Source organism: Suillus subalutaceus, assembly GCF_016647625.1.
Source record: "Suillus subalutaceus strain FC151 chromosome Unknown DFJ58scaffold_145, whole genome shotgun sequence".
In the NCBI taxonomy this organism is placed as follows: domain Eukaryota; kingdom Fungi; phylum Basidiomycota; class Agaricomycetes; order Boletales; family Suillaceae; genus Suillus; species Suillus subalutaceus.
In genome coordinates this window covers 59,329-84,798 of record NW_024540394.1, presented here as the reverse complement: position 1 = coordinate 84,798, position 25,470 = coordinate 59,329, and the positions used below count along the sequence as shown (strand labels likewise).

Here is a 25,470-nt window from a genome sequence, read left to right as displayed (position 1 = left end):
GAGATTCTGCTGGAAGTAGAGGTGCATGCCATTTTACACGACCATGACGAAGATAAATTTACTTGAATACCGCGGCACCAAACACTCGACGTAGTACTTACATGTGGAGGGTGCTTCAGCCTGGCAGTTCGTTGCTCTTCAGCCACACCCTCAATATATCCCCAAAAATTCAAAACCAAGCTCTGCGCCGCCTCCTCCTTCATCCTAGACCCCGCATTATCAGGCCACGCATGTACGAGCGTCCTCCGTGCCTGGACCAAACAACATAGTCGCACGTCGCACCTGGGAAAAGATGAGCTGGCGAGGCGGGCCTGGACAGCACCGACAAGGACTGTGATCGTTTTTTTCCAATTACAATTCTAAATTGGATACTAACTGTTCGTTGATTATTGATATTGTCGGCTCGAGCTCAGCCTAGTCACTCAGTCACCAGTGGCAAAAGCTTTCAATCCAAACAACCCACAACCTCCGGCATCCCTGGATGCACATCTTCTTTCTACTGGAATTTACGCTGAGAACACTTCTATCAATCAGATACCATCCCTCAAATATCACTTCGGTAATTTAAGCGCTAGATTATGGTATATCAAGCACGAATGCGATCGTTATCCGTCCACCAAGTTCCCCCGCTCGCTCACTCCCATCCTCTAATAGTATGACTCTAGTCTCGAATGATCCCAGTTGGTGGCCAATCATCAACGCGAATATTATCTACAGCTATTTTATAGGTTTGTGGAGAGTCAGCTGCATGATGACAATGTCTGACCTTCGCTGCCATTTCGCAGTTGCCGCCATCTGTCGGGCTAATGTATGATTGGGGTGAGGAAGCCCAAGTATAAAAGAACCACTGATATACTTATGCTATATATTCTCAGTTCTTATGTTCGAACAAGAGGTACGTCGATCCATTACTGGGGCGGCCAACTCGTTTAGAATTGTATTATAGGTTGAACTGATCTGGGTGGGGTGCGCTCCCACATCAAAAGAACGACATGAGAATATAACTTGTTCACGGCAGAGGCAACGCTGGTCCCTTATGACCTTTCTCTATCTCAGTGTATGTATCTTGTGTCAATATGTACGCTTAGGAAGTACAAGTTTTGCTGAATTCAAAATATCCTAGGTGCGTTATGTTGGAATAGGATGTGTTGTGTACGTTTGGAAGTTAAACCCATTGATATTGCGCTCATTACCCATCTCTCACAATCAGGATGTGCATACTAGGTATGTATCCTCGCATAGACTCTGTTTCTTTCTTTTGACGGGCGGCATACACAGTCGATGTTCCAACAATTTTGATAACAGATGCAGTGAGTATTCCACACCGATGCCTTCCATTCCAGTCCAAATAACTGAAATACCATGCAGGGGTGAGTGAGATTCTCAAACAACTTGTTGATTCAACATAATGACTTCCACAGTTGTGAGTTTGTTGCGAGCTTGTGATCCTCCGAAGCTGATAGCTAATTTGCTGGATTTGTCAGGCCATATCATACATGACGTACTTAATTGGATGAGTGACGTTGTAAATGTAGTACTGGGCGGTGAGCTATACACCTCCGTGATATCGACTTGACTGAAGCATCATGCAAGTGATCATGATTGCTCGGTTACATGCAATGTATCAGCGATCCAGAAAGGTGCTGACATGTCTCGTTGTCATCTTTCTGGCCATCAGAATCGCCAACGCAGTGATGGTCGCAATGCTCACAATGCAGATTTCAGGGGGTAAGCTTTAATTATGTATGAAATATTTAAGTGCATCAGGCTCATCGACAAATGCCAGAGGAATTCGTCCTTTCCGGCACCTATCACTGCACTATTGTCTACCCGGGAGATTCCCTATTTCTGCAGACCATGACTTGGATACTTGGCACTGTATGGGAGGTCCTTGCACTATGTTTTCGCAGTGTGGATTGCTGTGAAGCACTTCCGTGAACTGCGACAATACTCAACAAGTGGTATTATTAGGGACTGTTTCACGGTGTTGATAAAAACTCACGTGAATTACTTTGCGAGGTGAGCTCATAATGTGAATGTGGTTTTCTTGTTCCGCTGAAGTTTGTGTGCTAGTGTTTTGGCTATTTCTTGCTTCCAGATCGGTTTATTTCTCTCCAACGCTCTCAGCGGTATGTTGATCTGTCACCGACCTCTACATGCGATAATGATTAATCATTTCTATAGAACATATATTCCCTGGACACTCGGATTTATGTTGGTTTCACTCATATATTCCAGTTCGTGCAGATGTTCGTGCTGGGACCACGTCTGATCCTCAGTGTTCGAGAATATCATGCTAAGCTCGTAGCTACTATGATACAGCGACTGCTATGACTTCAATTTCTTTTCAGGAGCCCGTCCATGTGTCAACTAGCAGTAGTGTGTAGCGCAGGAGATACTCGATATGATTAATTTGCGAATGGGCGGGGTAGTGTGCAGAGAGCGGGAGAATTTGTTTTTATTTATTCCAGGCTTTGTTGTGATACTTATTCAACTTACGAAGTAGATATAGGTTTAGACAAGAGTTTTTGGTGAACTATGAGTAGAGATCTCTCCCCACGCTGAGGTTCACGCACTCGATCTCAGTAGTGCTGTCAAGATCTTGGCGGCTGGTGGAAGTTTGTTCGCTCCCCATGTCATCGCTGAAAAATGGCTGTTTCCAGGATTTCAGAGAAGTACTCAACCAAGTGGCGCCTGTGGACCTCTTTCCTCGCAGGACTTTAGCTCGTTGATCAAGCTATTTCATTGAGCACCAAGCAGGCCGCCACTAATCATAGCGCCGGTCATCAGCTTGACTGTAGTATAGGGCTAATCACGTTGGTTGCTGCTTCATGCAATGGTTTTGTCTCAAGTTAACTTTCAGTATGATAAAACTTGTCGGAAAATGAGTTTTGAGGCGATTTAAAATCCCCGAAAGATAGGAATCCACGGAACGCTGTTCGATGTGATGGGAAAGCCAAACAACGAAGAAGGAGAGCGTGTCTGCAGGAGGTTCAAACTGCCCGATGATGGAGCCGACAAAAGTTAAGATTAAGAATGAGATGTCAATCGTGTGCTGAAGCAATGGTAGACTCGATTGGAGTCGGACAGCCAAGGACCAGCGAACGCTCCAGTTGCAAGCGTTCAAGAGTCCAAGCCTCCTTACAGGCCAGTGCTTAGACCTTATGATACACTCGGGAAAGTGTTGCTCCCTGAAACTGCTACAGCAGCAGCATCTCTTTCGGGCACATCATCCTATTTGAAGCCCAAACAGCAGGAGAATTGAAAGTGTACAGCAAAAGCAAAACGAAGACTGATAAGGGGAGCAAGGTCCCCGTCGGCAGCGCCGACCCCTAGTTACAAGATAGGCAAAACGTATTTGATCTAAAACAACATACGCAAAAATAAATAGTCCTCGCCATCAAACTACAGTCATGAGGGACCTCTATGATAGTGCAACCAGGCTTTTTAAACACGCCACTGCTCAAGTAGGGGGTGAAAGATCCGAGTGCTAGCGCCGGGCTACGCGTCAATGACTCAAGAATCCGGACCGAAGATAAGAGAGAATTCCAAGGCGTCACGTCATGGACGTAAATATCATGGAACGTAAGGCGACAATCAATTGTGGTTACCTTGAATGGTTGAAACACACACCTTCACAAATTTCTGCCCTTCATATAAGACGACAAGGCAAGACCGCCAGACCCTTCAAACACCATTCCATTTCCAGCCAGGAGATAATATGATCATTCCAAAAAGCCCGGAATATATGGTTGAGGCGTGTTCATCGCATGGATGGGGAGCGCGCGAGAGATGTACAGCCCCAGTTGTGACAGGCGTACTTGAGAGCATCGGAAGCTGATTGACTTCGTTCCTGTGCTTCGTTGGCGAACCTCTCAAAGGGCATTCATAGCAATGAATTATCTCCCTGTCTGGGAGAAGATGACTCTCTGGTAATGCAGAGCTTAGAATGATGCTGATGTCTGAATGCCAGGAAGACCGGGAACATCAAGAAATCAGGCAAGGTCTTGAACGCTGGATTACTTGGAAAGCGGGCGGTAAAGGCACATCGCTGATAACGATATACTCGTGGTGGGTTGCTTCCGATATCTTCACGAATTCATCCAGTGTCACCCAGACGGAAGCCGCAGGAGTGGACTGCCACGCTTGACCATGGGGAGTCCGCAGCCAGTCCGCGCCCACACGGGGTCCGCAGCCAGTCGCGACCTCCCTGGGTCTGCAGCCACTGTCGTCTTCCTGGGGTCTGCAGCCAGTCCTCGTCCTCCCTGGGTCTGCAGCCACTTGCGTCCTCCCTGGGTCTGAAACCAGTCGCATCCTCCCTGGGTCTGCAGCCAGTCGCGTCCTCCCTGGGTCTGCAGCCACTCTCGCCCCTCCTGGGTCTGCAGCCACTCTCGTCCCTCCTGGGTCTGCAGCCACTTTCGTCCTCCCTGAATTCGCAGCCACTCTCGTCCCTCCTGGGTCTGCAGCCACTCTCGTCTCCCTGAATCCGCAGCCAGTCTCGTTCTATATGGGCCTGCAGCCAGGCCTCCATTGTCTGGGTCTGCAGCAAGTCCGGCCCTGCCTGGGTCCGCAGCCAGTGCACTGCCTGGGTCTTCAGCCACTTGCATCCTCCCCAGGTCTTCAGCCACTTATGTCCTCCCAGGGTCTGCAGCCGGTCTCGTCCTGCCCGGATCAACGGCTGCAGGAACGGCTGCAGGAGCAGCTGCAGGAGCAGCAGCAGCGGCAGGAGCAGCGGCAGCGCCAGGAGCAGCGGCAGCGGCAGGAGCGGCGGCAGCGGCAGGAGCGGCAGGAGCGGCAGGAGCGGCAGGAGCAGCAGCAGCGGCAGGATCATCGGCAGCAGGATCATCGGCAGCGGGATCGGCAGCGGGATCGGCAGCAGGATCGGCAGCAGGAACTTCAGCAGGAACGTCAGCAGGAACGTCAGCAGGAACGTCAGCAGGTACGTCAGCAGGAACGTCAGCAGGAACGTCAGCAGGTACGTCTGCAGGTACGTCAGCAGGTACGTCTGCAGGTACGTCTGCAGGTACGGCTGCAGGAACGGCTGCAGGAACGGCAGCAGGAACGGCGGCAGCAGCAGCAATAATTGGCTTGCTAAGATCTCTCGTCCCTGCAGCCACTTTTGTCCTGCCTGGGTCTGCAGCCACTTTTTGCCTGCCTGGGTCAGCAGCCACTTTTGTCCTGTCTGAGTCGGCAGCCACTTTTGTCCTGCCTGGGTCTGTAGCCAGGCATCCCCGTCCACACTCCCCAGCCAAGATTCTAAATCCGAAGTGCGATCTCCTCGAAGCCACAGCATACAGATGACAGCTGACAGTGGCTCTGGTGGCTGAACAAGGAACGCTAATGTGTCTTTTAACCTACGGGAGTCCTCACGTTGCATAGCTTTGCTTTGCTTCTTCAGTTCTGAGAGCGCATGCAAGAGACCCGTGCTTTTTGGAATCGCCTCCATCAAGCGGAGAGAGGAACGTGCGAGTAGGGAGTGAGGTGATTCGATATCTCGTACTTGAGGGAGGCTGCAGTTTGAAGGGTCGGAAACATAGTCGCGAATGGACGAGTGATAGATGTTCACGGGGAGAGTGCTATCTGCAGGGATATCCATTACAGACCGCAGCTGTATCAGCGTTGTTTGCACATCCCTCCCCAAACCAGGGCCAAGAAGTGTCGAGATTTGTGAAATGGGAAGAGGGTCTGCGAGGGCGGCGACAATGGACAAGTGTAGGTATGCCCGTTTGGGGTTGGCACACGTGGAGAGGATACGGTCGTATAACTTGTACACGTCCGTTCCTGGTAGCAGCTCGCTCGTGAGCTCAAGCATCAGCTGTAACCGGTCGCGGGGATCGTTGTCTTCATCATCGATAATAAACTTCATCATCGTAGACGCCACGATGAAACGTCTGCCTGCTCGACTCGCCAGCTTCGTAAGGTCAGCCTCCGATGGCTGCGGGAAATTGGGATGACGACTTTCCAGCTCTTCGAAGGAATGCCGCAAGAAAGTACAGATGTCGTTGTCAACGTCTGCGCCGTCTAACGAGATGATTCCACCCTCCCCAGAAGTTCTCACAGGTATCTCACGCACCAACGCGCGCACCTCGTCATTCTGAAATACTTTGCTAATATGCGATTCCGAGCGACTTGTGAGCAGAATGTGGGTCACGGGTAGATCAGGCTCACGAAGAGCCCGTGCAAGGGAAAGGATGAGTTCGCTAAGCTCGGGTTCGAATGTACATTCATCAAGCGCATCGATGACAAATGACAAAGGCTGACACCCACGCAATCTGGGTTGGAGTTTACGGAGAGGCCGGAGAAAGAAAGCCTCCATCTGGTCGCGGAGAGGTGTGTCTGGGTCTAGTAGAGCGGGATTGTCGCGGATAGTTCTGTTCACATCATTCCGGACGCTGGGGAAATTGGTGGCAAGCTGATAGACAAGTGTTGCAAAAAAATATCCAGCGGTGCAACGTTTCGTGTGCTTGCGCGAGAAAAAGAATGTCCCCGCTAGCCGCTTTTCGACGTTGGTGTCTTCTGTCACTTTTAGACCTCTCATCCTCTCAGCTACGGTGAATGCAACAGCAGACTTTCCGACGCCTGCTGTGCCATGCAGCCACACGAGCTGATTCGTCTCTGTGTCATCCAGGAATCCGTGGATGTATTTGAGGAGATCCACCCGGGTCCCTTCCAAACATTTTGGGTGGGGCTGACGTTCACGGGAGTCATATTGGGCACCCTTGACAGCGACCTCGGAAAGCCTTGCCCAGGTTCCTTGAAGGACTGTCAAAGAGGTCAGAGAGCTTGCGAGAGATAAGAGAAAGAAGTACTGACCTTGATCGTCACTCATTGACGAAGGTTGCGATATGTGTGATGAAATGGACCAATAAAAAGTACTAAGTAGTTGGGTCGAGAGTGTGGTTAGAAATAATCTTGGTGATAGTTATCTGGAGGGACGACATACGAAAATTTGAATTGAAGCTTGTAAGTTGTGATTAAATCGCGGAACGATCCAGCTGTCAATCGATGGAAAGTGCGAAGCCTGAGCGGGATGAAGATGGGATGGACGGATGGATGTTTCAATCTATTCTGCTATAGAAAGCTCGCTGGATGGTTGTGGAATACAGTTGAAGGACGAGAGGTGCTTGCCGTCCAGTGCTTGCACTGCAGGACAACTGCAGGAGGACACGAGGCTGCTGTGCGGCCATACTACTACTGCACAGCCATGGTCTAATCGGCTCAGGAGCGTTTTGCTGATGGCACCAGCAAGTAACTTGTACAGGCTCGCCTACAGTCCCAGGCCATACTGTAACGAGTGAAGGTACTACCCAGCTTCTATAGTGAGAAGTCCACTGATTCGCATATGATGTATAGTAGTCAGCTGTAAGAAACCGAATCGACATGGCGGGGTTTCTCTCTCCACAGCGGCTGGCAGAAAACATTTGTAAACAATGTTCAGCCACCGTAGCAAACCCTTCGGACCTTGAAAATTAACTGGCAACTTCGAAAACTGAACTTAGGGTTTAAATATTTAATCTATACTCCATATGGAAACATACTGCAGCGTCCTCGATATGTTTGATGGAGACAGAAGTCTTTCACAATTCCTCGTCATGATCCTCACAGTACCTCAATTTGCCAACCACCCTGCAGTTGTTGACCTTCTGGCCAACATAGGTAACATTATCTGCACCTTATCGCGACACCAGAATCTATATAACCCTTTAATTGGGTGGGCCAAGGATGCCATTAGCGCAGAATGTGCAAGGGAGGTTCAAGAGCTCACAAAAGTGGAGAACGGGTTGCATTTTAGCGCTGTGCATGCGAAAGCTGAGCAAATAGAGGGCTTCCAAATTGATGATATGGCTCTACAGATCGCGGGAGAGGCACCAGTGCTATGGGCCCTGCTTGATTCCCTCTTGTCCGCGAGAGCTCTTCAAGTCTCGAAAATCGAAAGCAAAGGGCACACGGAGATCGGAATTTTGGTATCAGATGCGCAAGAAGCTGAGGACTCAGAATACTGGGCTCAAGTAGATGACCTAGAAGGTGTTATAGAAGGCATCACTGGTGATTGTATATCGAGAGCTGAGCGCCTCACATCTCAACGTAGTGCGACAATGATGCTGGTATGGAAAATATAGATAAAATTTGTGCTTGATCTAAACAAACCTCATCCAGCAGAAAGTAGTAATTGTTTCACTTCTAAAGAAAAGCACAAATCAGAAAGCCAACTCGCTGTCAAGCATACTCGGAATATTTTTGCATTCAACACATGCACCAGAGAAAGTCATCGAAATGATGGCGAAGATGGGTCTCTCGATATCCGTCGATGCAATTCACGATACAGTCCGTTCACTATCTGCAGAATCAAGTCATGCGCTGCAATATCTTGGACAAACACTTCTAGCGGCATATGCATACAATAATTTTGACACAAATAATATCACGATCTCGGAGCAGAAAAGCTTCAGCAACTCTGAGCTGCCAAAGGCAAGCCCTGCGTCCAAATACCTCCTCTGTCCGTGCACGAATCAAAGCAAGAGAAGGCGCCATGGATCAATTATCGACGTCACCGAGTCTGGAATATGGTAATGTTACATAATCTAAAATATTTAAACCCTAAGTTCAGTTTTCGAAGTTGCCAGTTAATTTTCAAGGTCTGAAGGGTTTGCTACGGTGGCTGAACATTGTTTACAAATATTTTCTGCCAGCCACTGTGGAGAGAGAACGAGGGATAAGGTTTGGGCTGCTTTTGGACATTTCAAAGTGCACGTGATTTTATTTTATTTTTTCTATGTACTCGGATGCAGCCCTCTTCTCTCGACACCGCGGATGGGAAGGTCTTGGAGGTTCACTCCAGCGCGTTGTAGGGAGTAGAAGAAATAATATTCATTTGGCGAAAGCCCAACTGAGAGAAGTGAAGTAACGATAAGGGAGAGTGATGGTAATGATAAGTTTTTGGGCGAAGGCGCGCAGCGCTTTCCGGCCCCAAGGGAAAGAGTCCAAACCTAAGGGAAGAAGAGGTGAGCTGCGATTCCCATACACCAGGAGTCCGACGACGCATCCAGCGAAACTCGGGTGCCCAGTTCTTAGGAGATGGACGAGGGTGACTTACATCTGTGTGTTTCAGTGTTGCGATCAGCGCACTGATGGGAGGGTGAAACGAAGGAATTGTTCTTGGATGTTGGGAGTGGCTTGCATATATGGGGCCAGGATCTGGGCGTGCCTCCGCAGGTACACGAGGAATGCATCGCTTGCCCAGCGTCCTTTAACTTTGACGACGTTGAAAGGAATGTTCCGTAGGAGGTATTCTAGGGTGGAACCGATGCGGATGCCGTGGCCGTGCACTGGTTTGCGACCCGCAGCTCTGGTTGCAGAAGCTAGTCTGTTCAGGAACTTTGTCTTGGTGAGAGGATGGTGGGAGTCTTTGAACCTGTAAGAGAATAGTGCGGCATTCGCTGGAGGGTCGTTGATGCGGATATGGTTGTTGAAGGCTTCTTCAGGGTCTGAAGGGCCGTGCTGTTGTGCCCAGTGCACGTCTTCTCCTTCTAATGCTGACTTGGTGCGCGGAAGGTGGAAATTCTTCGTTAACAGGTTCTGTCTGTCTCGGACATCTGAGACGTTGTTGCGGGTGACGTGCAGGTTGGGGTCAAAGGAGTCGAGGCGGGGTACCGTGAATTCGCAGGTCCTTGCAGTGGCGTAAAAGGTCGTCGTTAGGCAAGAGAAAACTGACGCATCTAGTGGGTTATTGAGGTCTAGTTGGTCTCTTATGGCTGTGATTAGCTCGACGGTGTAAGGTTCGCGTTTGCTTCGTTGTGCACTGGTTGGGGTGAGCGAGACGGTTGCTTTGAGTAACGTCTTGATTTGCATGTCGTTAAGGTCCCAGGTGATGCTGTGGAGTACGTGCCATGCCCGCACACCGAAGATGTAATTGGCGATTGTTTTCCCAGAGTAGTTCCCTGCCATGGCCGATATGAAAGATTCGATTAGGATGCTGCTAGCTGGGGCGCGTTGGGTCTCTGGAATGGATTTGCTGTCACAGAACACATGGTAAACGAGGAGGCCAGAGCCATAGGACTCGCGAGTCCCTTCTGAGTATCCATGTAGCATGACGTCGCGGATGCGTTGGATGTCAGAGGGTGCCAAGGGGACGAGTCTTCCTTGCGCGTCTTTGGTTGACCGAGAGGATTGTGGCAACCATAGATGGAGCCGATCCTTTGCGCTGCAGTGAGGACGGAGGGCAGATGGGATTGGAGTCAGGTCAGTGTTATACATAGCCTTGCGACGCTTGGTGGAGCTCTTCTCCCCTCCGCTCAAACTCGCGGTTGATGAAAGCGCGGCGTCGGAGCTCGAGGTCGAGGTGTTCTTTGCCCATTTCTCGAAGCGATTGACTGGTAGCGCGGCTTGGGGATGGGAAGTGGGAGTTATGGCTGGGCCAGGTGGAGGAATTGGATGTGTCGAGTTCTGAGACGTCGGAGATGAATGCTTGGAGTTCACTTGGGATTGGGATTGGGGGAAGTGCATCACATGTGGGGGGATATATCCCTCTTGAGGGGCCGTCTGCTGGGTTTTCCTTGCTTGGGATGTATCGAGTAAGTACTGTGCATTTGGTACTCGCGACGACGTGATGAATGCGTTTGAAGACGGCATTAGTGGTGCGGCTGCGACTACACCCCTTCCACCATCCTTCCACAACCCCTCGATTGTCACCGTATACTTTGAAATGAATCCCGGGGGGGCAGGCCTTGATGATAGTGCGAACGAGGAGTTCGAAGCCGACACTTTCTGCCCATCCAATGTCCCGTCCGTCTCGCTTCCAACCAGGTGTGAGGACCCAGGCTCTCCATCTGCCGTTGATGACGATTCCGATGCCATGACCAGAGCTAGCGTCCGAATAGGCGTTGAAGTCATGTACCACGCACGGTCCTGGGATGTGACGAATGAGGTTGGGGGAACTGAGGGTGCTTTTCCACCAGTTGATATCTTCGGGGGTGCTACGAGGGGAGTTCTGGGCAGGTGTGGGTGCTCTCCGAATATACCCAGCATGCATTCCAGGCTCGTGAGGTAAGCGCGGCCCATCGGGACGATAAGGCAGGCATGCAGCAGTTTTCCGTAGAGTTTTTGGACCTCATGGAGTGTGTGGGTGCGTTTGACTGCCACGTGTTGACCGCAGTGAGGTACTTGGCACGCTTCTCAGCTGATAAGGCCACTGTTCGGTCTTCAATGCTCCAGGTGAACCCAATGAATGGGGGGGGTGGGGCTAAAGGGTTTGTCCTTCGATACCTCCCAGAAGATGCCGAGAAGTATGGAGAGGTGGTCAATGTCATCCATGCAAAAGGAAAATTGCAGGTCTTCGCGTGATCGTGGTGAACGAGCTGATAAATCCAAGATGGGAAAGTACACGTCTTCGTCGAACTCTTCTGTGGAGCCATTTGGCCATGTTGCTCCTTTAAACCATTTGCGCCCACCTTCAATGACGACACCCTCGTTGTTGGCAATGTCTTTGGCCCAGGTTTCACGTCGCTTATTGTACTCGGCCAGGTGTTCTTTTCTGATTCGGAAGAATAAGTGGTCATCGACCCATTTGGATAAAGGGCCAATTCCCTTGGCGCGAAAAATGTCTGCACCTGCATCTGCAACGGTTCCGTAGATTCCCGCTGATGGGCCGAACCCGAAGCAAAATGATGTGTCAACTGCAAAGGTGTCTTCCCCTGGGAGACGGATTGCCAGGCCTGGCCATTGAGATGAGTGCAAGGGGACTGTTCTGTATGCCTCTGCCACGTCTCGAACAGCTCCTTGCGACCCTGGAGGAAGACACCATATTGTTCTGCAGATGGTGGGGAAAGTTCCGTATGTGCAAGGAAAAAGATCGGAATCGACACGAGAATTAATGGAGCTAATGGGGGGAGAGGGTCTAATAGGGTATGATAGATTTTGAATGAGACGAAATCTTCCAGGCTTGCCTGGCTTCGGAATAATGGACAAAGGAGCTGTTTGGAATTTACCAATGATTGATTCGAGGGTTGCAGCATTAAAAGGGCCAATAAAACGACCCTTTGCAAATTCGTGACTGATGATGTTTGCAAAGGCTTCGGAGTGTTCCTCGACGGATGGGTTATTAGGTGGTGTGTATGTACAGGTAATGGGGGGGATCCCCCCAGAGAAACCAGATGCGAGACAAGCAGGGACAAAAGGGTATCTATGTATAAGGCCCGTCTCTTCGAGGAGACGTTGCCATTCAACTGGGTTATAAGGAGTGTGGGCCTTAAGCTTTCTCGCTTCGAGGGCACTTCTGGGCTCCGTGCTCCTTGCTTCCGCATCCTGAGCATTCGTGTGACAGCTCGTGGTTGGTGGCTTGGCAGCCTTCGGGGCGTTGCCACTTGAGGCAGAGAGGTAGGCCTTGGAGGTTGGTGATTTGGCCGTCTTGGGCTCGACGACAGTGGCCATTGGATCCGTCCCATAAGTTGTGGGATTCGCACTTTTTGATGTCGTGTGCAAAGCGGCCCAGGCAGACTGCGCAGGCTGAACGGCCGCGTGAGCCTGCGCTGCGGGAAAAACCCCCGCGTCGTTGACGGTTATGGGAGCTGCCCCGTGGGGATGGAGTTCTGCTTCTCCTCGACTCGGAGGTGCCGCGAGATGGGGAGCGTGAACGAGAGTTCCTGTAGCGGTACTCCTCGTGGCCAGAGTCTCTGGGATCACGATAGCTCGACCTCCGATTGTGGCTGTAAGTCGTTGGGGTTGCTCTGCTCGTGGGCTGTGGCACGTAACCACGTATGCCAGAAGGGTCGTGCATCCGCGTTGAACAAATTGCGGGCATTCGCGGGAGTGTCATTGCGAGCATCCGCGGGAATGTCATCGCGGGCGTTAAAGGATGGTTGTTGGCAGTTGAGCCGGGTGTAGGTTATGTTGGGGTGGGGGTGGAGGAAAAGGTTCCAAGGTTGGTAGGGAAAGAAACCGTTTGTTAGTGGAAAGGTTTAGACGTAGTATTTACATAGAGGGACCCACCACAATTAAAGCCCGAGAGCGAATCTTGTCCCATAACTCCTCGTTGATCACGCGGATGAGGTTCTCGTTAATCGATGCGATATTGAAGCCTTCGTTCCGTTTGAGCTTGTCATGCCAGTCTTGGCGAACACGGGAGGCGTAGTTGAGGATGACCAGGTCACCAATCTCGCTGTTGTTGCGGATGGTGTGATTCTCGAGGTGCCAGAAGAAAAGGGACAGGGTGTCTATGTGGGTCTGGGGCCATTTGGCCTTGCTGATCTGGACAAGATACAGGTTCTTAGCCCGTAGGAAGGTGGAAAAGGATAGTTCGTGGTCGGCGAGGGCAGCTTTCGAAGCTTTGAAGGCTGACGCTGGACGGACAGTTAGTTGGTCGTCGATTCTGGTGAGGCCAAGGTCGTTCTCGGCGATGGACCGCGAGGTCTTCAAGGCTTCTTTGCAGCCGTCTGGTGAGAAATACCAGAGTTCTACGAACTCAAAGTTGGTGAGTTTCTGGATGGCATACTGAGCGGGTCGAGGGGATAGGAAGTCCCCTACTGATGCGGATTGGTCAAAACCATTCATCTTTGGTTTCTTTTCTCCGTCTCCAAGCGTTCCCTCTCAGCCTCTGCTTCCTGCTGGGCGCGTTCCTCGTCTCGCTGAGTGCGGAGTGCTCTTTCTGCTTCTTCTGCAGCGAGGGCATCTGCTTCCTGTCGCTGGTTCCAGTCCCGGACACGTTCTTCGTGGTCAGTGTCCCAGGTTTCGGCCAAACGATCTATGACTTCTTGCTCTGTGCTTCCTGTGGCCGCCATGAGGTCGTTCCTTATTCCGGCATAGAGGCCGCCGGCGAAGTCTGGGCGGACTTCAGTAGATGGATCGGCCATTTTCGCGAGTGAGAGAGGAAATTGGGTAGTTCTAGTAGGTTAAGCTAGTGTATTGACTATGTTGTTTTGAAAGAAAAGAAGAGCAAGCAGAACGAGCTACGGAGTGACGAACGATGGACGTGGCGCGGAAGCAAGACGTGCGTTCCCCGCGCCTCTCGTTCGCTCGAAGACCTTACTCTATTCCTTCGCTCGTACCTCGTTACATAATAGAGTCTCCAAACCTGGTAATTAGCGTACTTTCGCGCCTTGTTCCGTAAATTAAGTCACATTAGACCGAAAAGAGAAACTCGTGATGGCCTACCAGTGGTCAGTGTGAGGTTTATAATAACTCGCGCCATCTTCATCACCCTAGTCAAAGATGTTTATCACTGCGCGATCTGTGGGATTGAAACTGTCTACTAGAGCCAATCTATTGGTCGTGTCGCAGGTTTTGCTTGCGCTAGAAGTCTTGTCTGCCACCGTATCTGTACCCATCGTCAACTTGGGTTATGCCCGGTACCAGGGATCAGTTGACACGGCGACAAACATCACCAGTTTCCTTGGAATACGCTACGCAGCCCCTCCAGTCGGTGCGTCTAGTTCTGTTTGTTGCACACAATCTCAGTTCACGCACTAAGCGCATAGGCGGCTTGAGATGGGCAGCTCCGCAGCCACCATTGACCGTCTCTGGGGTTCAACAAGCTACCACACAACCAAACGAATGCAATCAAGCAGTCATAGGCAACTCTCCGACAAATCCGTTTGAAAGCACCTCTTTGAGGAAAAGGGCTATTAGTCAATCTGAAGACTGCTTATTCTTGAAGTAAGCCCTGTCATGGAACGATGATGTTGACATTTACAATCAGTGGTTACGTCCGGTAGTGTATACACTCCTGGAAGTGAAATGGTGGCCACTTCGGCAGGAGGGCTACCAGTCGTCGTTTGGATTCACGGAGGAGGGTATACTGAAGGAGCCATAAGCGAATTCAATGGCGCAGATCTAATTATAGAGTCGAGTTATGGTGTCATCGCTGTCTTACTTCAGTACCGTCTCGGTTTATTCGGTATGTTTTGTTGTTCCTCTCAGTTTCAAATGCATCTAAGGGGTATACACTACCGATTAGGTTTTCTTCCTGGTGAAGCGGTCAAGGAAGGGGGTGCACTCAATGCTGGACTACGTACGTGTCTGGCAGTCATTGAGATTCAGCTGAACTTGATATTCGAAGTCGACCAGAATTATGCGTTACAGTGGGTGCAGACCTACGTGAGCAGAGCTCTTTACTTGCGTGGTGTACCCCAGCTGATAGGAAGCTCGTCCGTATAGATAAGCAGCTTCGGCGGCGACCCCACGAAGGTCACAATTTGGGGAGAGTCCGCTGGTGAGCTACACTAGGTACTCTTCATCATTATCGTCTTTATTTACTACTTCGTTTCAGGTGCCGGTTCAGTGATACAACATATCGTTGCTCATGGAGGAAACACGCAGCCTCCCCTCTTCAGAACCGCCATGACTAGTTCTACGGCCTCGCGACCCCAATACAACTATAATGACCGGATTCCGGAGGTGATTCTTATTCATAAGCCTGAGAATGATGTCCGCAGGGTCCTGAATACCACTACCAGATGTTGTATAGTGAAGTCGTCAATGGAACAAAGTAAATTCTTTGAAAACCACTATTCCCTATCTAATTCCTCAATTTGCAGCTGTGCCTCAAGTTCGGATACCCTCTCTTGTTTGCGCGCTGCAGACGTCAATACTCTACAGACCTTGAACTATAACATCAACGTCAACGACTTCTTTGGCATGTTCGCATTCGTCCCTGTTGTGGATGGCACTTTCATCTCGGAGAGGCCTACCGTGACGATAAGGAAAGGTCGTTTGAATGGCGTACGATCCATGAATGCATCTATCTCACAAACAAACTGAGACCCTTTCTCCCTTAGAACTATCTCCTTGCTGTGACCAATTCGCACGAGGGGGTCACTTTCGTCAACCAATCGATGACATTGGATGTTGCAGATTATGTCAAGACGCTTTTCCCGAATTTCGGTCCTGCTCAAGTTGCTGGAGCGGTAGCGCTGTACCAGAACTATGGAAGTAACGTTAACCAAGCAAGTCTTGTGATAGGTGAATGTATGTGTATTTTTGAAGCGATGATCAATGTCCCTGATTTCATGGATCGGTTTAGCAATAATCGTCTGCCCCACGTATTATCTCCTCTTAGGATTTGGAGAACGAGCTTGGAAAGTGAGTTCGAGGCAACTTGTAATATATGTATACTCAATACAAGCAGGGCGAGTTTGCAATCCCGCCTGGCCTGCATGGAAATGATATTCCGTACTACTTCACCTCATATGGGTAAGTTGCAACAATGGGTCAACCCCTACTTGATTGTATACTGTTTCAGGGCTGGTCCTCCATACAACAATTCGCAGTTCATCACTGCCTTCTCGAATTCATTCATGGCTATGGACCATGTTCGAGACTCCTGACGACAGATACACCCCAGGGGATATCACGCCTTCCTGGACATCTTGGCAACATGATTTGACGGAGATGAAGTTCAACAAGACATTCGCGGGAGCACCCGACGTTCACACTTTCAAGACTGATAGCGCCTTGCTGGAGCGTTGCGCGTGAGTACCATATTCGTAATGAGCCAAGGTGCTGAGCTAAAGGCATGTAGGTACTGGCTAAGCGTATCAGCGTATTCAGCGCAATGAATGGAATTTGAGCGCTGCTCTGGCATCTACGTGAGCTGAATAGTCTTGCGACATGTTTGTCACCCGTATGTCTCCATCCAGCAGCTTGTCACAAATGCTCTGGTTGTAAGATCATTATGCGGCGAGACTTTTGCGTCAATCAAAATATCCATTGATTTATCAGTTGGCAACGACCCTACCACCATCCTTACTATACGTAGCCTGCTGGTGATGTCTAGAACTTCCAGTCTGAGTATATCCACTGTCAGGCCTTCCCAAGACGACCCTATCGCAACGGAGATGCATAATTCTTTTGCACCGCAAAAATATTGTCAGCAGGTTTCGAACCTACTCCAAGAGAAACAGATTTCGACTCTGAAACTTGCCATTCGGCACGTTTTGAACCTGCGTCAAAGAGAGACAGATTTTGATTATGTTGTAGTAACCACTTGGTTAAGAACGGTTAAGATCAGCGCCGAAACCATCCATGGGTAAATGTCAAAGCATGTTATGATAGAAAAAACGTGGTCATCGGCAGATTTCGAACCTGCACAGTCCAAGAGGAACAGATTTTGATTCCGTTGTGGTGACCACTTGGCTAAGGTCAGCTAACAGGAGCCTCTGAGGGACTCCGATAGGAAAAAGAAACCTTATCGTCGGCAGGTTTGACAGATTTTGTTTCTGTTATGGTAACCACCTACCTAAGACTATTTAAGATGGATCTCTGAGGAGATCATCCATGAGTGATTCTTCAAGGCGTGTTCCAATAGAAAGAAAGAAAACGTTGTCGTTAGCAGGTTTCAAACCTGCGCAGCCCAAGAGAAATAGATTTTGATTATGTTCTGATAAGCACTTTGGCCAGGATGAAGTTGAGATGAATCTTCAAGGGGTGCTTCCGACAGAAAAAGGAGCCTGTCGTCTGCAGGTTTCGAACCTGCACTATCCAACAGATACAGAATTTGATTCTGTTGCGGTAACAACTTGGATAAGACCAGTTAACAAAACCATCCACGAGTGAATGTCAAGGCGTGTTATGGAAGATGGAGAAAAACCTTGTCGTGGGCAGGTTTCGGAAACAGATTTTGAGTCTATTGTGGTAACCTTTTGGCTAAGACTAGTTAAGATAAGCCTCCGAAGAAACTACACGAGTGGATGTCAATTATTTAATTATTTGTGTGTTCTGATAGAAAAAAAACCTTGTTGTCGGCAGGTTTCGAACCTGCAGTCCAAGAGCAACTCAATTGCGGCAACAACTTTGGCCAGGATGACGTTAAGATGCACCTCCGCGGAACTGTCCATGAATGAATCTTCAGGGCGCACTTCCGACAAAAAAGCAGACCTATCTTCGGCAGGTGTCGAACGTGCACAATCCAAGAGATACAGATTTTGATTCTGTTACAGTAACCGCTTGGCTAAGACCAGTTAAAGTGCGCCACCGACGAAACCATTCATGAGCGAATATTCGAGGCGTGTTCTGATAGAAAAAAAGTGTTGTCAGCAGGTTTCAAACTTGCACAATCCAAGAGATACAGATTTTGATTCTGTTATGTGACCACTTGGCTAAAACGAGTTCAGGTAAGACTCCGAATAATCCATCCGTGAGTGAATGTCAAGGCGTGTGGCGATAGAAAAAAACCTTGACATGATCGGCAGGTTTCGAACCTGCGCAGTCCCAGAGAAACAGATTTTGATTCTGTTGTGGCAACCACTCGACTTAGACCAGTTAAGAGGGACCTCTGAGGAAACCATCCATGAGTGAATCTTCAAGGCGTGTCCTGTCAATAGTCATAGGCGTAGCCAAACATCCAGTCTGTGATCGTCGAGGTCCCGAGGATGGCATTCAACAACACTAATAACAAATACTAGACAGGAATGACTCACAGGAAAGGCTCCGCGACGAAAAGTACGATACAAATCGGATGAGTGAAAATCGTCTTCACCGAGTTCAGTCACCGTTTTAAGTCCTTTCCTTCCAGTAGCGTATCTCCACTGTCTTTCGTCTCGATGACATTCACGATGAGCTGCGAGCGATGCAGCCCAAGCGTCAATGGTCCCTGGACAACTGCTATGTTGACAAAGAGCAGAATTCACACCTCGAGGATCGACACCCGGCGTGACATACACGATGGAATTGGGCAGCCCATTGTTGTGCAAGAAACAACCACATTTGTATGGTCAGCGCATTGGAGGGTATTAAATGCACACTGGCATACTTGTCCCATGCTTAGCACCTATTTATTTGCTTATCACAAATTGCAATGCAGTCCGTTCTCAAACAAGTGCAAAAAAACTGCAAAAGCTAAATACAAGAGGAGGGGATCGGCTTTTAAACTTGTGGGAGCTTATGACAAGGAGATGCTTGTGGTTCTTGTGCAATTCTTATGCGCTCTTAATAAGTGACGAAAAAGGAAGTTAAGGAATGTGTGAATTTACTGATGCCGAGGTAATGACGCAAGCGAAGATCCCGAGTCACTCCGGACGCCTACGCACATATGCATAATCTGTAACATCGTTCAGAAGCGCCGCCTCGTCAATTGCCTTTGAGTAACGCAAGCCACTCTATATCGCAAGCACATGTTTCTATCATCTTGCCGAAGCGCTGACTTGGTACTACAACAAGAAGGCACTGCTCCTGATATCCGCGAAGCCGCCCAACTTGTATTCACGAACGCAGAGCGAACTTCAAAGTCAAACACCGCACTGCGGAAGCATATTTCCTTTAATGTGAGCAGGATTCATGCCGTTGACAAACTGCAGCTTAATTCTCTCGCCACTAGCATGCGACTGAGTATATGCGACTCCTTCAACTTTAAGATGTTGAGCAAATGGTATCATCTAATCATTCTTCTCGCTGGTTGTTTATTGTACACCATGAAGCATCCATGTTTTTATAACGACACTTGAAAATTAGCTCCGAGTCGGACCATCTGCGTTCGTTAGTTTCTTGTTATTCGTCCTCGTCATCCCAATTCAAATGTGGCACTGCAGCACCGGATCCGCTTAGGCTTAATGAAGTAGACTGATCAACAAGCCAAGGTCCTCCCAGAAGGTACTCGGTGGGGTACTGAGACGGTCTACAGGCGCCACTTGAGTGGTCGAGTAATTCTCTGAGGTCCTGGAAACAGCCATCTTTCAGCGATGGCATCAGGAGCGAACGGACTTCTACGATCTTGACAGCACTACTGAGATCGAGTACGTGAACCTCAGCGTCGGGGAGAGATCTCTACTTATGGTTCACCAAAAACGCTTGTATGACCTATATCTACTTCGCAACTTGAATAAGTACCACGACAAAATCTGGAATAAATAAAAACAAATTCTCCCACTCCCTGCACACTACCGCCCATCGCAAATCAATCATATCGAGCATCTTCTGCGCTACACACTACTGCCGGTTGACACGTGAACGCGCTCCTGAAAAACAATCGAAATCATAGCGGTTGCTGCATCAGAGTTGGCCACGAGCTCAGCGTGATATTCTCGAACACCGAGGATCAGGCGTGGTCCCAGCACAAACATCTGCATGCTCTGGAGTATCTGAGCGAGACCGAAATAAATCCGAGTGTTCAGGGAATATATGTCCTGTAGAAATGATGAAACATGGTCGCATGTAGAGGTCGTTGACAGAGCGGCTTACCACTGAGAGCGTTGGAGAGAAGAAACCGATCTTGAAGCAAGAGATAGCCAAAAAACTAGCACGTGCAAAACTTTAGCGGAACAAGAAAACCACATTGACATATGAACTCACCTTGCAAAGTAGCTAACGTGAGTTTTCATCAACACCGTGAAACAGTCCCTGACAATACCTCTTGTTGAGTGTTGTCGTAGTTCACGGAAGTGCTTTACAGCAATCCAGACCGCGAGGCACAGTGCAAGGACCTCCCATACAGTCCCAAGTATCCAAATCATGGAAGCCAGAAACATAGAATCTCCCGTGTAGTCAATAATGCACTGATAGGTGCCGGAGAGAACGAATTCCTCTGGTAATTTTTGATGCACTTAAATGTTTCATACATAAATAAAGCTTACCCCCTGAAAGCTGCACCGTTATCATTGCGGTCATCACTGCGTCGGCAATTCTGATGGCCACAAAGATGATAACGAGACATGTCAGCACCTTTCTAGACCTCTGATACATAGCATGTAACCGAGCGATCATGATGACTTGCATGATGTTTCAGTCAAGTCAATATCACGGAGGCGTATAGCTCACCGCCCAGTATTACCTGTACAACCTCACCTGTCCAATTAATTGCGTCGTTTATGATAAGGCCTGACAAATCCAGCAACATTAGTTATCAGCTTCGGAAGACCACAGGCTCGACACAAACTCACAACTGTAGGAGTCGTTATTTTGAATCGACAAGTTGTTCGAGAATCTTACTCACCCCTACAAGGTAGTTCAGTTGTTTGACGGGAATAGAAGGCATCCGTGCGGAATACTCACTACGTCTGTCACTGAAATTGTCGGAACATCGACTGTATACCACTAGTCAGAAGAAAACGAACATAGTGTATGTGAGGAGACATACCCAGCATGGACATCCTGATTGTGAGAGATGGGTAATGAGCGCGACATCAATTGCTTAAACTTCCAAACGTACACAACAAATCCTATCCCAACATAGTGCACCTAATGTATTTTGAAGTCAGCAAAACTTGGACTTGCTAAGCGTAAATATTGAAACACAAGGCACATACACTGAGATAGAGAAAGGTCATCAGGGACCACCGTTGCCTCTGCCATAAACAAGTTGCATTTTCACGTCATTCTTTTGATGGGGGAGTCCGCTCACCCAGATCAGTTCAACCTATAACACGATTCTAAGCGAGCTGGCTGCCCCAGTAATGGATCGACGTACCTCTTGCCCGAACGTAAGCGCTGAGAATACCATAAGGATGTCAGTGGGTTTTTTATACTTAGTCTTGCTCACCCCAATCGTACATTAGCCCAACAGAGGCGGCAACTGCAAAATGGCAGCGAACGTTAGTCATTGTCATCACGCAGCTGACTCCACAAACCTATAAAATAGCTGCTGATAAGATTCGCATTGATGAGTGACCACCAACTGGGATCATTCGAAACTAGGGTCATCCTATTGGAGGGTCGGAGTAAGCGAGCAGGGGAACTTGGTGGACGTATAACGATCGCATTCGTGCTTGATATACCACAATCCAGCGCTTACATTACCAAGGTGAGATTTGAGGGATGATATCTGATTCGTCGAAGTACGTACTTTAGCCTGGATTGCAGTAGAAAGACAATGTGCATCCAGGGATAAAGGTGAACGTTGTCGGTGACATCGCAAGGCACGGTTGTACAAAAGAAGAGGGCGTAGTTGTACAAAGAAAGAAAGATCAAAAGGAACGGAGGCAGTAGTAAGAACAAAAGCGATGACGAATGGGCGGTGATGGTGCACGCTTTGAATACAAAGTTAATGAATGTGTGATGACTCCAGTTTGGTGGCTGACAAGTAATGATGTGATGAGATTGATGCACTTGTGAATAGATAGTTCAAGGTCGTCGACGAGCTTCAGAAGCAAATAACCAGTTAGGAGAGGGAGAATCGGAGAGACACCTGCCGTTCGTTGAAGGGAGAATTTCCCCATCCGTAAAAAAACCTGCCCCAAGGAGACGCAGAGACCGATATTGATGAGATAAAGAAACTGAATGTGAACTGCGCATTTAATGGCACGGACGAGAGCGACAGTGGCCAGTTCAAAGGAGAACGAAGGGATGTGCAAGCGTGCATTATGATGCATAATGGTTAACGAACGAGCGGGTGGGGGCGCCCTAGAAAATACAGAACTGAAATACGGATCGTCAGCATATACTATATGAGAGACATCCATTGTCATGCAACACATACCTTTGAGGATCGGAAAACGAAAAGACTGGTCAGGAGCGAAGGCATGGGTGTGGACGAGATAGACGGAAGATATAGGAGGGAAGGTCAAAGTGTGGGGTGGAGGCGAACAGGACGAATAGCAGATCTTTATGCACAAGTAGTAGTAATTTGTGTTGATGCCAAAACTGGCAGGGTCCATCGTGTATGTGCATCCGAGGACGCGATTAATTGCTACGAAGGTTCCCTCGTACGAGGCACCGATGAGGAAACGAGGGTGCCAAAGGTGAAATTTGAATTAAAGGATGCAGTAAACTTTTGTATATTGTTCTGAGAGGCATTGAGCGTTGACGAGCTGGGCATCAAGACAATGCAAGGAGCACGACGCACGACACATGATGAGTGGTGGAAAGTATGCTCATCTCATTGCAGACAGTATGAAGGGCTGCGTATAATCAGATAAGGTGGTAGAATGGAAGGAAAGACATACTCTCGTCATGGTCAGCCTTTGCCTCGGTCATGAAATCCATGCCAGATTGCCTGCAAGTCAATAGTAGGTGGCACTTAAAATGTTTGTGGTAGGTTGAAGTATATCTAGAGAAATACCGTTGCACTCTGTTGCACTCAGCACATTTGCTCAAATCTGCAGATTCATGATGGACGATATACACTGCCGTTGAGAAAGATGACGTCCTCGTGCAGAACCGTGCCTATTTAAATGAGGGCCATTTTGGAGGGTCCTGAAGGCCTGACGGCTGGACATCATTCGGAGAGCAGCGGCGCGAGAACCTGTTACATAATATAAATATTATATCCAACATCGAAGCCACGCGCAGGCAACCCTCCATCTCATGCGTGTTCCAGTACCGTAAACTGATCAAATTGCCTCCATCCACCACCCGTCAATGCGTCAGCCCAATCTCATCTATGGATGCTAATCGCTCATATGCATCATCTCCGGTAACCCAAGAACAGTATCACTCTTCCTCGACTCGCCATCATCTCTATCGGTCTCTACCATGTTTCCACACTTCTGGCATCCCATGAGTTTAGTCCAGTGGTCCTCGCCTGCCACGCTTTGAATCGCCTGTGCTTCAGGCTTCTCTATCACCCTCCCTGTTCCCTGACATCCTCCATCATATCACATCTTATCTGGGCCGTCTCCATTCAGATATCATTATACCCCCATTTCACAACCGCCACTCTCGCTCTCGAAGCTTCAAGCCTTCACGTACAAGTGAGCCAATATCATGGTACTCTCGACCTGCAACACACGGCAATCACCTCGAGGATAATTCATGATCAAGGAGAATAACCATGGGGTATGTGGAGTCCGACATCATCCAGACCATCTGATAAGTCCCAATTATGCCAAGTTGCCCTTTTACTCCTTATCGCGAGCGTTTTAGTGGTTAACAACATCACAGCAACTACATGTGAGGTGGTTGTGGTTTTGTGATGTATAGTTGCCAACGGAAGTCGCAACCACGTCATCTTCTGGCCCTTCGATTCATCACTCGCGAGCAGAAAACCCATCAAGATCGGCCTTGTCGAGATGAGCCACAGGTACGTGAACTTTGAAGCATCCGATATTCGAGTCGGTATCAGATGCGATCAAGTTAATTCCTCGTGCATGCCTCAGACATTCACTCTACCAGTTTCCTCCTCTCTACTAGGAGATCCCACAATTATTAGGCCCACTGCTGCTCAAGCCTAAGTATTTCGCCAGTCATTCTGCACCGCTCATAGTAATACAAGGGAGGTATGTACGACCCATTTTTTCCCTCGCGCAAATACTACTCATTTAACTGTAATGTCAGTATGCCACGGGTATACATTGGTTCTCGCCTGTTCACATCAGCTGTGTCAGTGATGCCACGAACCCACCGACTTTCTACAATCCTTCTCGCTTCTGCCATTCTCAAGATGTTTCTTCGCATTATGGTACTCTTGTGGACTCGATAGTACCAGTGTCCCACCATTCCGCAGCCGGATATTGTCAGCGGTTGTTATGATGGAAATGAATGCTCGCTCTTAACCTATCGAGGCTATGTTTTCACCTGTGGTAGACACAGTGGCCTTATTTCATATGATCGAAGTCTCGGTGGTACTAAATGCACACCAGGAATGACTCAGTTGCCGAAATCAGGATGTTCATCTTTTGCAGTGTTTCAACATTTCGAACCATGTGTGTCCCTACCATAATTGTAATCTGTTGCTCTTCCGAGGACTCCTGGTCTGATTTCTGTTTGTTTGTTTTTTCTAATTTCTGTCCTTTCAGAGTGATACTCTATGTAGGACAATGTAATCTATACTAGAGACTCCCAGTGTCTCGAGTGCATCTCAGGTTCGCGAATGCCCTGATGTGGAGCGTGCCCCCATCAGTCCACCGTCCCCGCCGGTCGTTAATTGCCATCATATACTAGGTCAATCAAGACAGGAACGGATCTAATGCATTTGATTATGCTCATTTCCGCCATACAGGCACTGGATAGTTGTATATCTAGCACCAACTGCCTCGTCGTACTACGTCCACCAAGTTCCCCACTCGCACCGACGCTCTAACACTCATACATCCTCTAACAGTACTACTAGTATGACCCTAGTCTCGGACGACCCTAGTTGGTGGCCGTCAATTAATTCATATCATGTTGGCAGTTATTATACGGGTTCGTGGAGAGCAGTCGGAGATTGTAGCTGCCGCTGACGTCTCGATCTAACCTTGAATATGGTTTCGCAGTTGCCGCCGCTGTTGTAGTGACGTATGATTGGGGTGAGCATGATGGTATTAAAGAATTATTGATTTCTCACAACTATTTACAGCACTTACATTTGGACAAGAGGTATGTTGATGGTATGACCGGAGCAGCCATCACGCTAAGAATGATTTTAGATCGAACTGATCTGGGTAAGCAACGCCTCACATCAGAGGGACAAAATTGATTTGCGATAGAGGCAACGTCGGTCACTTATGACCGTTCTGTATCTCGGTGTATGTAGCTTGCATTATACTAGTGTGGTTGGCGATTCATGCTGACTCTTGAAAATATCCTAGGTGCGCTATCTTGGAATTTTGTGTGCTGTGTATGTTTGGAACG

The 25,470-nt window shown here is 48.7% G+C and overlaps 3 protein-coding genes across 3 annotated transcripts; 2 read left to right on the top strand and 1 right to left on the bottom strand.

Annotated features, from left to right (window-relative positions):
* Positions 1-7,727: 7,727 nt before the first annotated feature.
* On the top strand, positions 7,728-8,454 carry DFJ58DRAFT_640413 (uncharacterized protein; the record flags this gene model as incomplete). Its single annotated transcript, XM_041381339.1, has 2 exons — positions 7,728-8,105; positions 8,158-8,454. Coding segments are annotated over 2 exons (675 nt in total), but the record flags the coding sequence as incomplete, so codon positions are not given.
* A 5,748-nt stretch (positions 8,455-14,202) lies between these two features.
* On the top strand, positions 14,203-16,946 carry DFJ58DRAFT_908038 (Alpha/Beta hydrolase protein; the record flags this gene model as incomplete). The annotated part of the gene is made up of 15 exons (XM_041395088.1): positions 14,203-14,223; positions 14,272-14,413; positions 14,469-14,646; positions 14,706-14,887; positions 14,948-15,001; positions 15,050-15,087; positions 15,148-15,202; positions 15,260-15,387; positions 15,447-15,478; positions 15,528-15,711; positions 15,768-15,957; positions 16,013-16,071; positions 16,118-16,182; positions 16,323-16,460; positions 16,511-16,946. The coding sequence occupies 15 exons, from the start codon at positions 14,203-14,205 to the stop codon at positions 16,545-16,547; spliced, it is 1,503 nt and encodes a 500-aa protein (XP_041238620.1). The 3' UTR covers positions 16,548-16,946.
* A 2,841-nt stretch (positions 16,947-19,787) lies between these two features.
* DFJ58DRAFT_106010 (uncharacterized protein) lies at positions 19,788-21,780 on the bottom strand. Its single transcript, XM_041378641.1, has 14 exons — positions 21,764-21,780; positions 21,549-21,707; positions 21,461-21,493; positions 21,389-21,408; positions 21,323-21,337; positions 21,228-21,266; positions 21,131-21,159; positions 21,059-21,072; positions 20,970-21,005; positions 20,740-20,799; positions 20,556-20,690; positions 20,275-20,506; positions 20,164-20,218; positions 19,788-20,108 (listed from the first exon to the last, which is right to left on the bottom strand). The coding sequence occupies exons 2-14, from the start codon at positions 21,619-21,621 to the stop codon at positions 19,905-19,907; spliced, it is 945 nt and encodes a 314-aa protein (XP_041238619.1). The 5' UTR covers positions 21,622-21,707; positions 21,764-21,780; the 3' UTR covers positions 19,788-19,904.
* Between the last annotated feature and the right edge of the window lie 3,690 nt (positions 21,781-25,470).

Coding starts and splice junctions, on each gene's coding strand:
- DFJ58DRAFT_106010 (XM_041378641.1), bottom strand. CDS start 21,621: ATGACCCTAGTTTCGAATGATCCCAGTTGGTGGTCACTCATCAATGCG. Junction 21,409..21,460: donor TGGGCTAATGTACGATTGGG/GTGAGCAAGACT, acceptor TGGTATTCTCAG/CGCTTACGTTCGGGCAAGAG. Junction 20,691..20,739: donor TGTACAGGTAATACTGGGCG/GTGAGCTATACG, acceptor ACATCATGCAAG/TCATCATGATCGCTCGGTTA.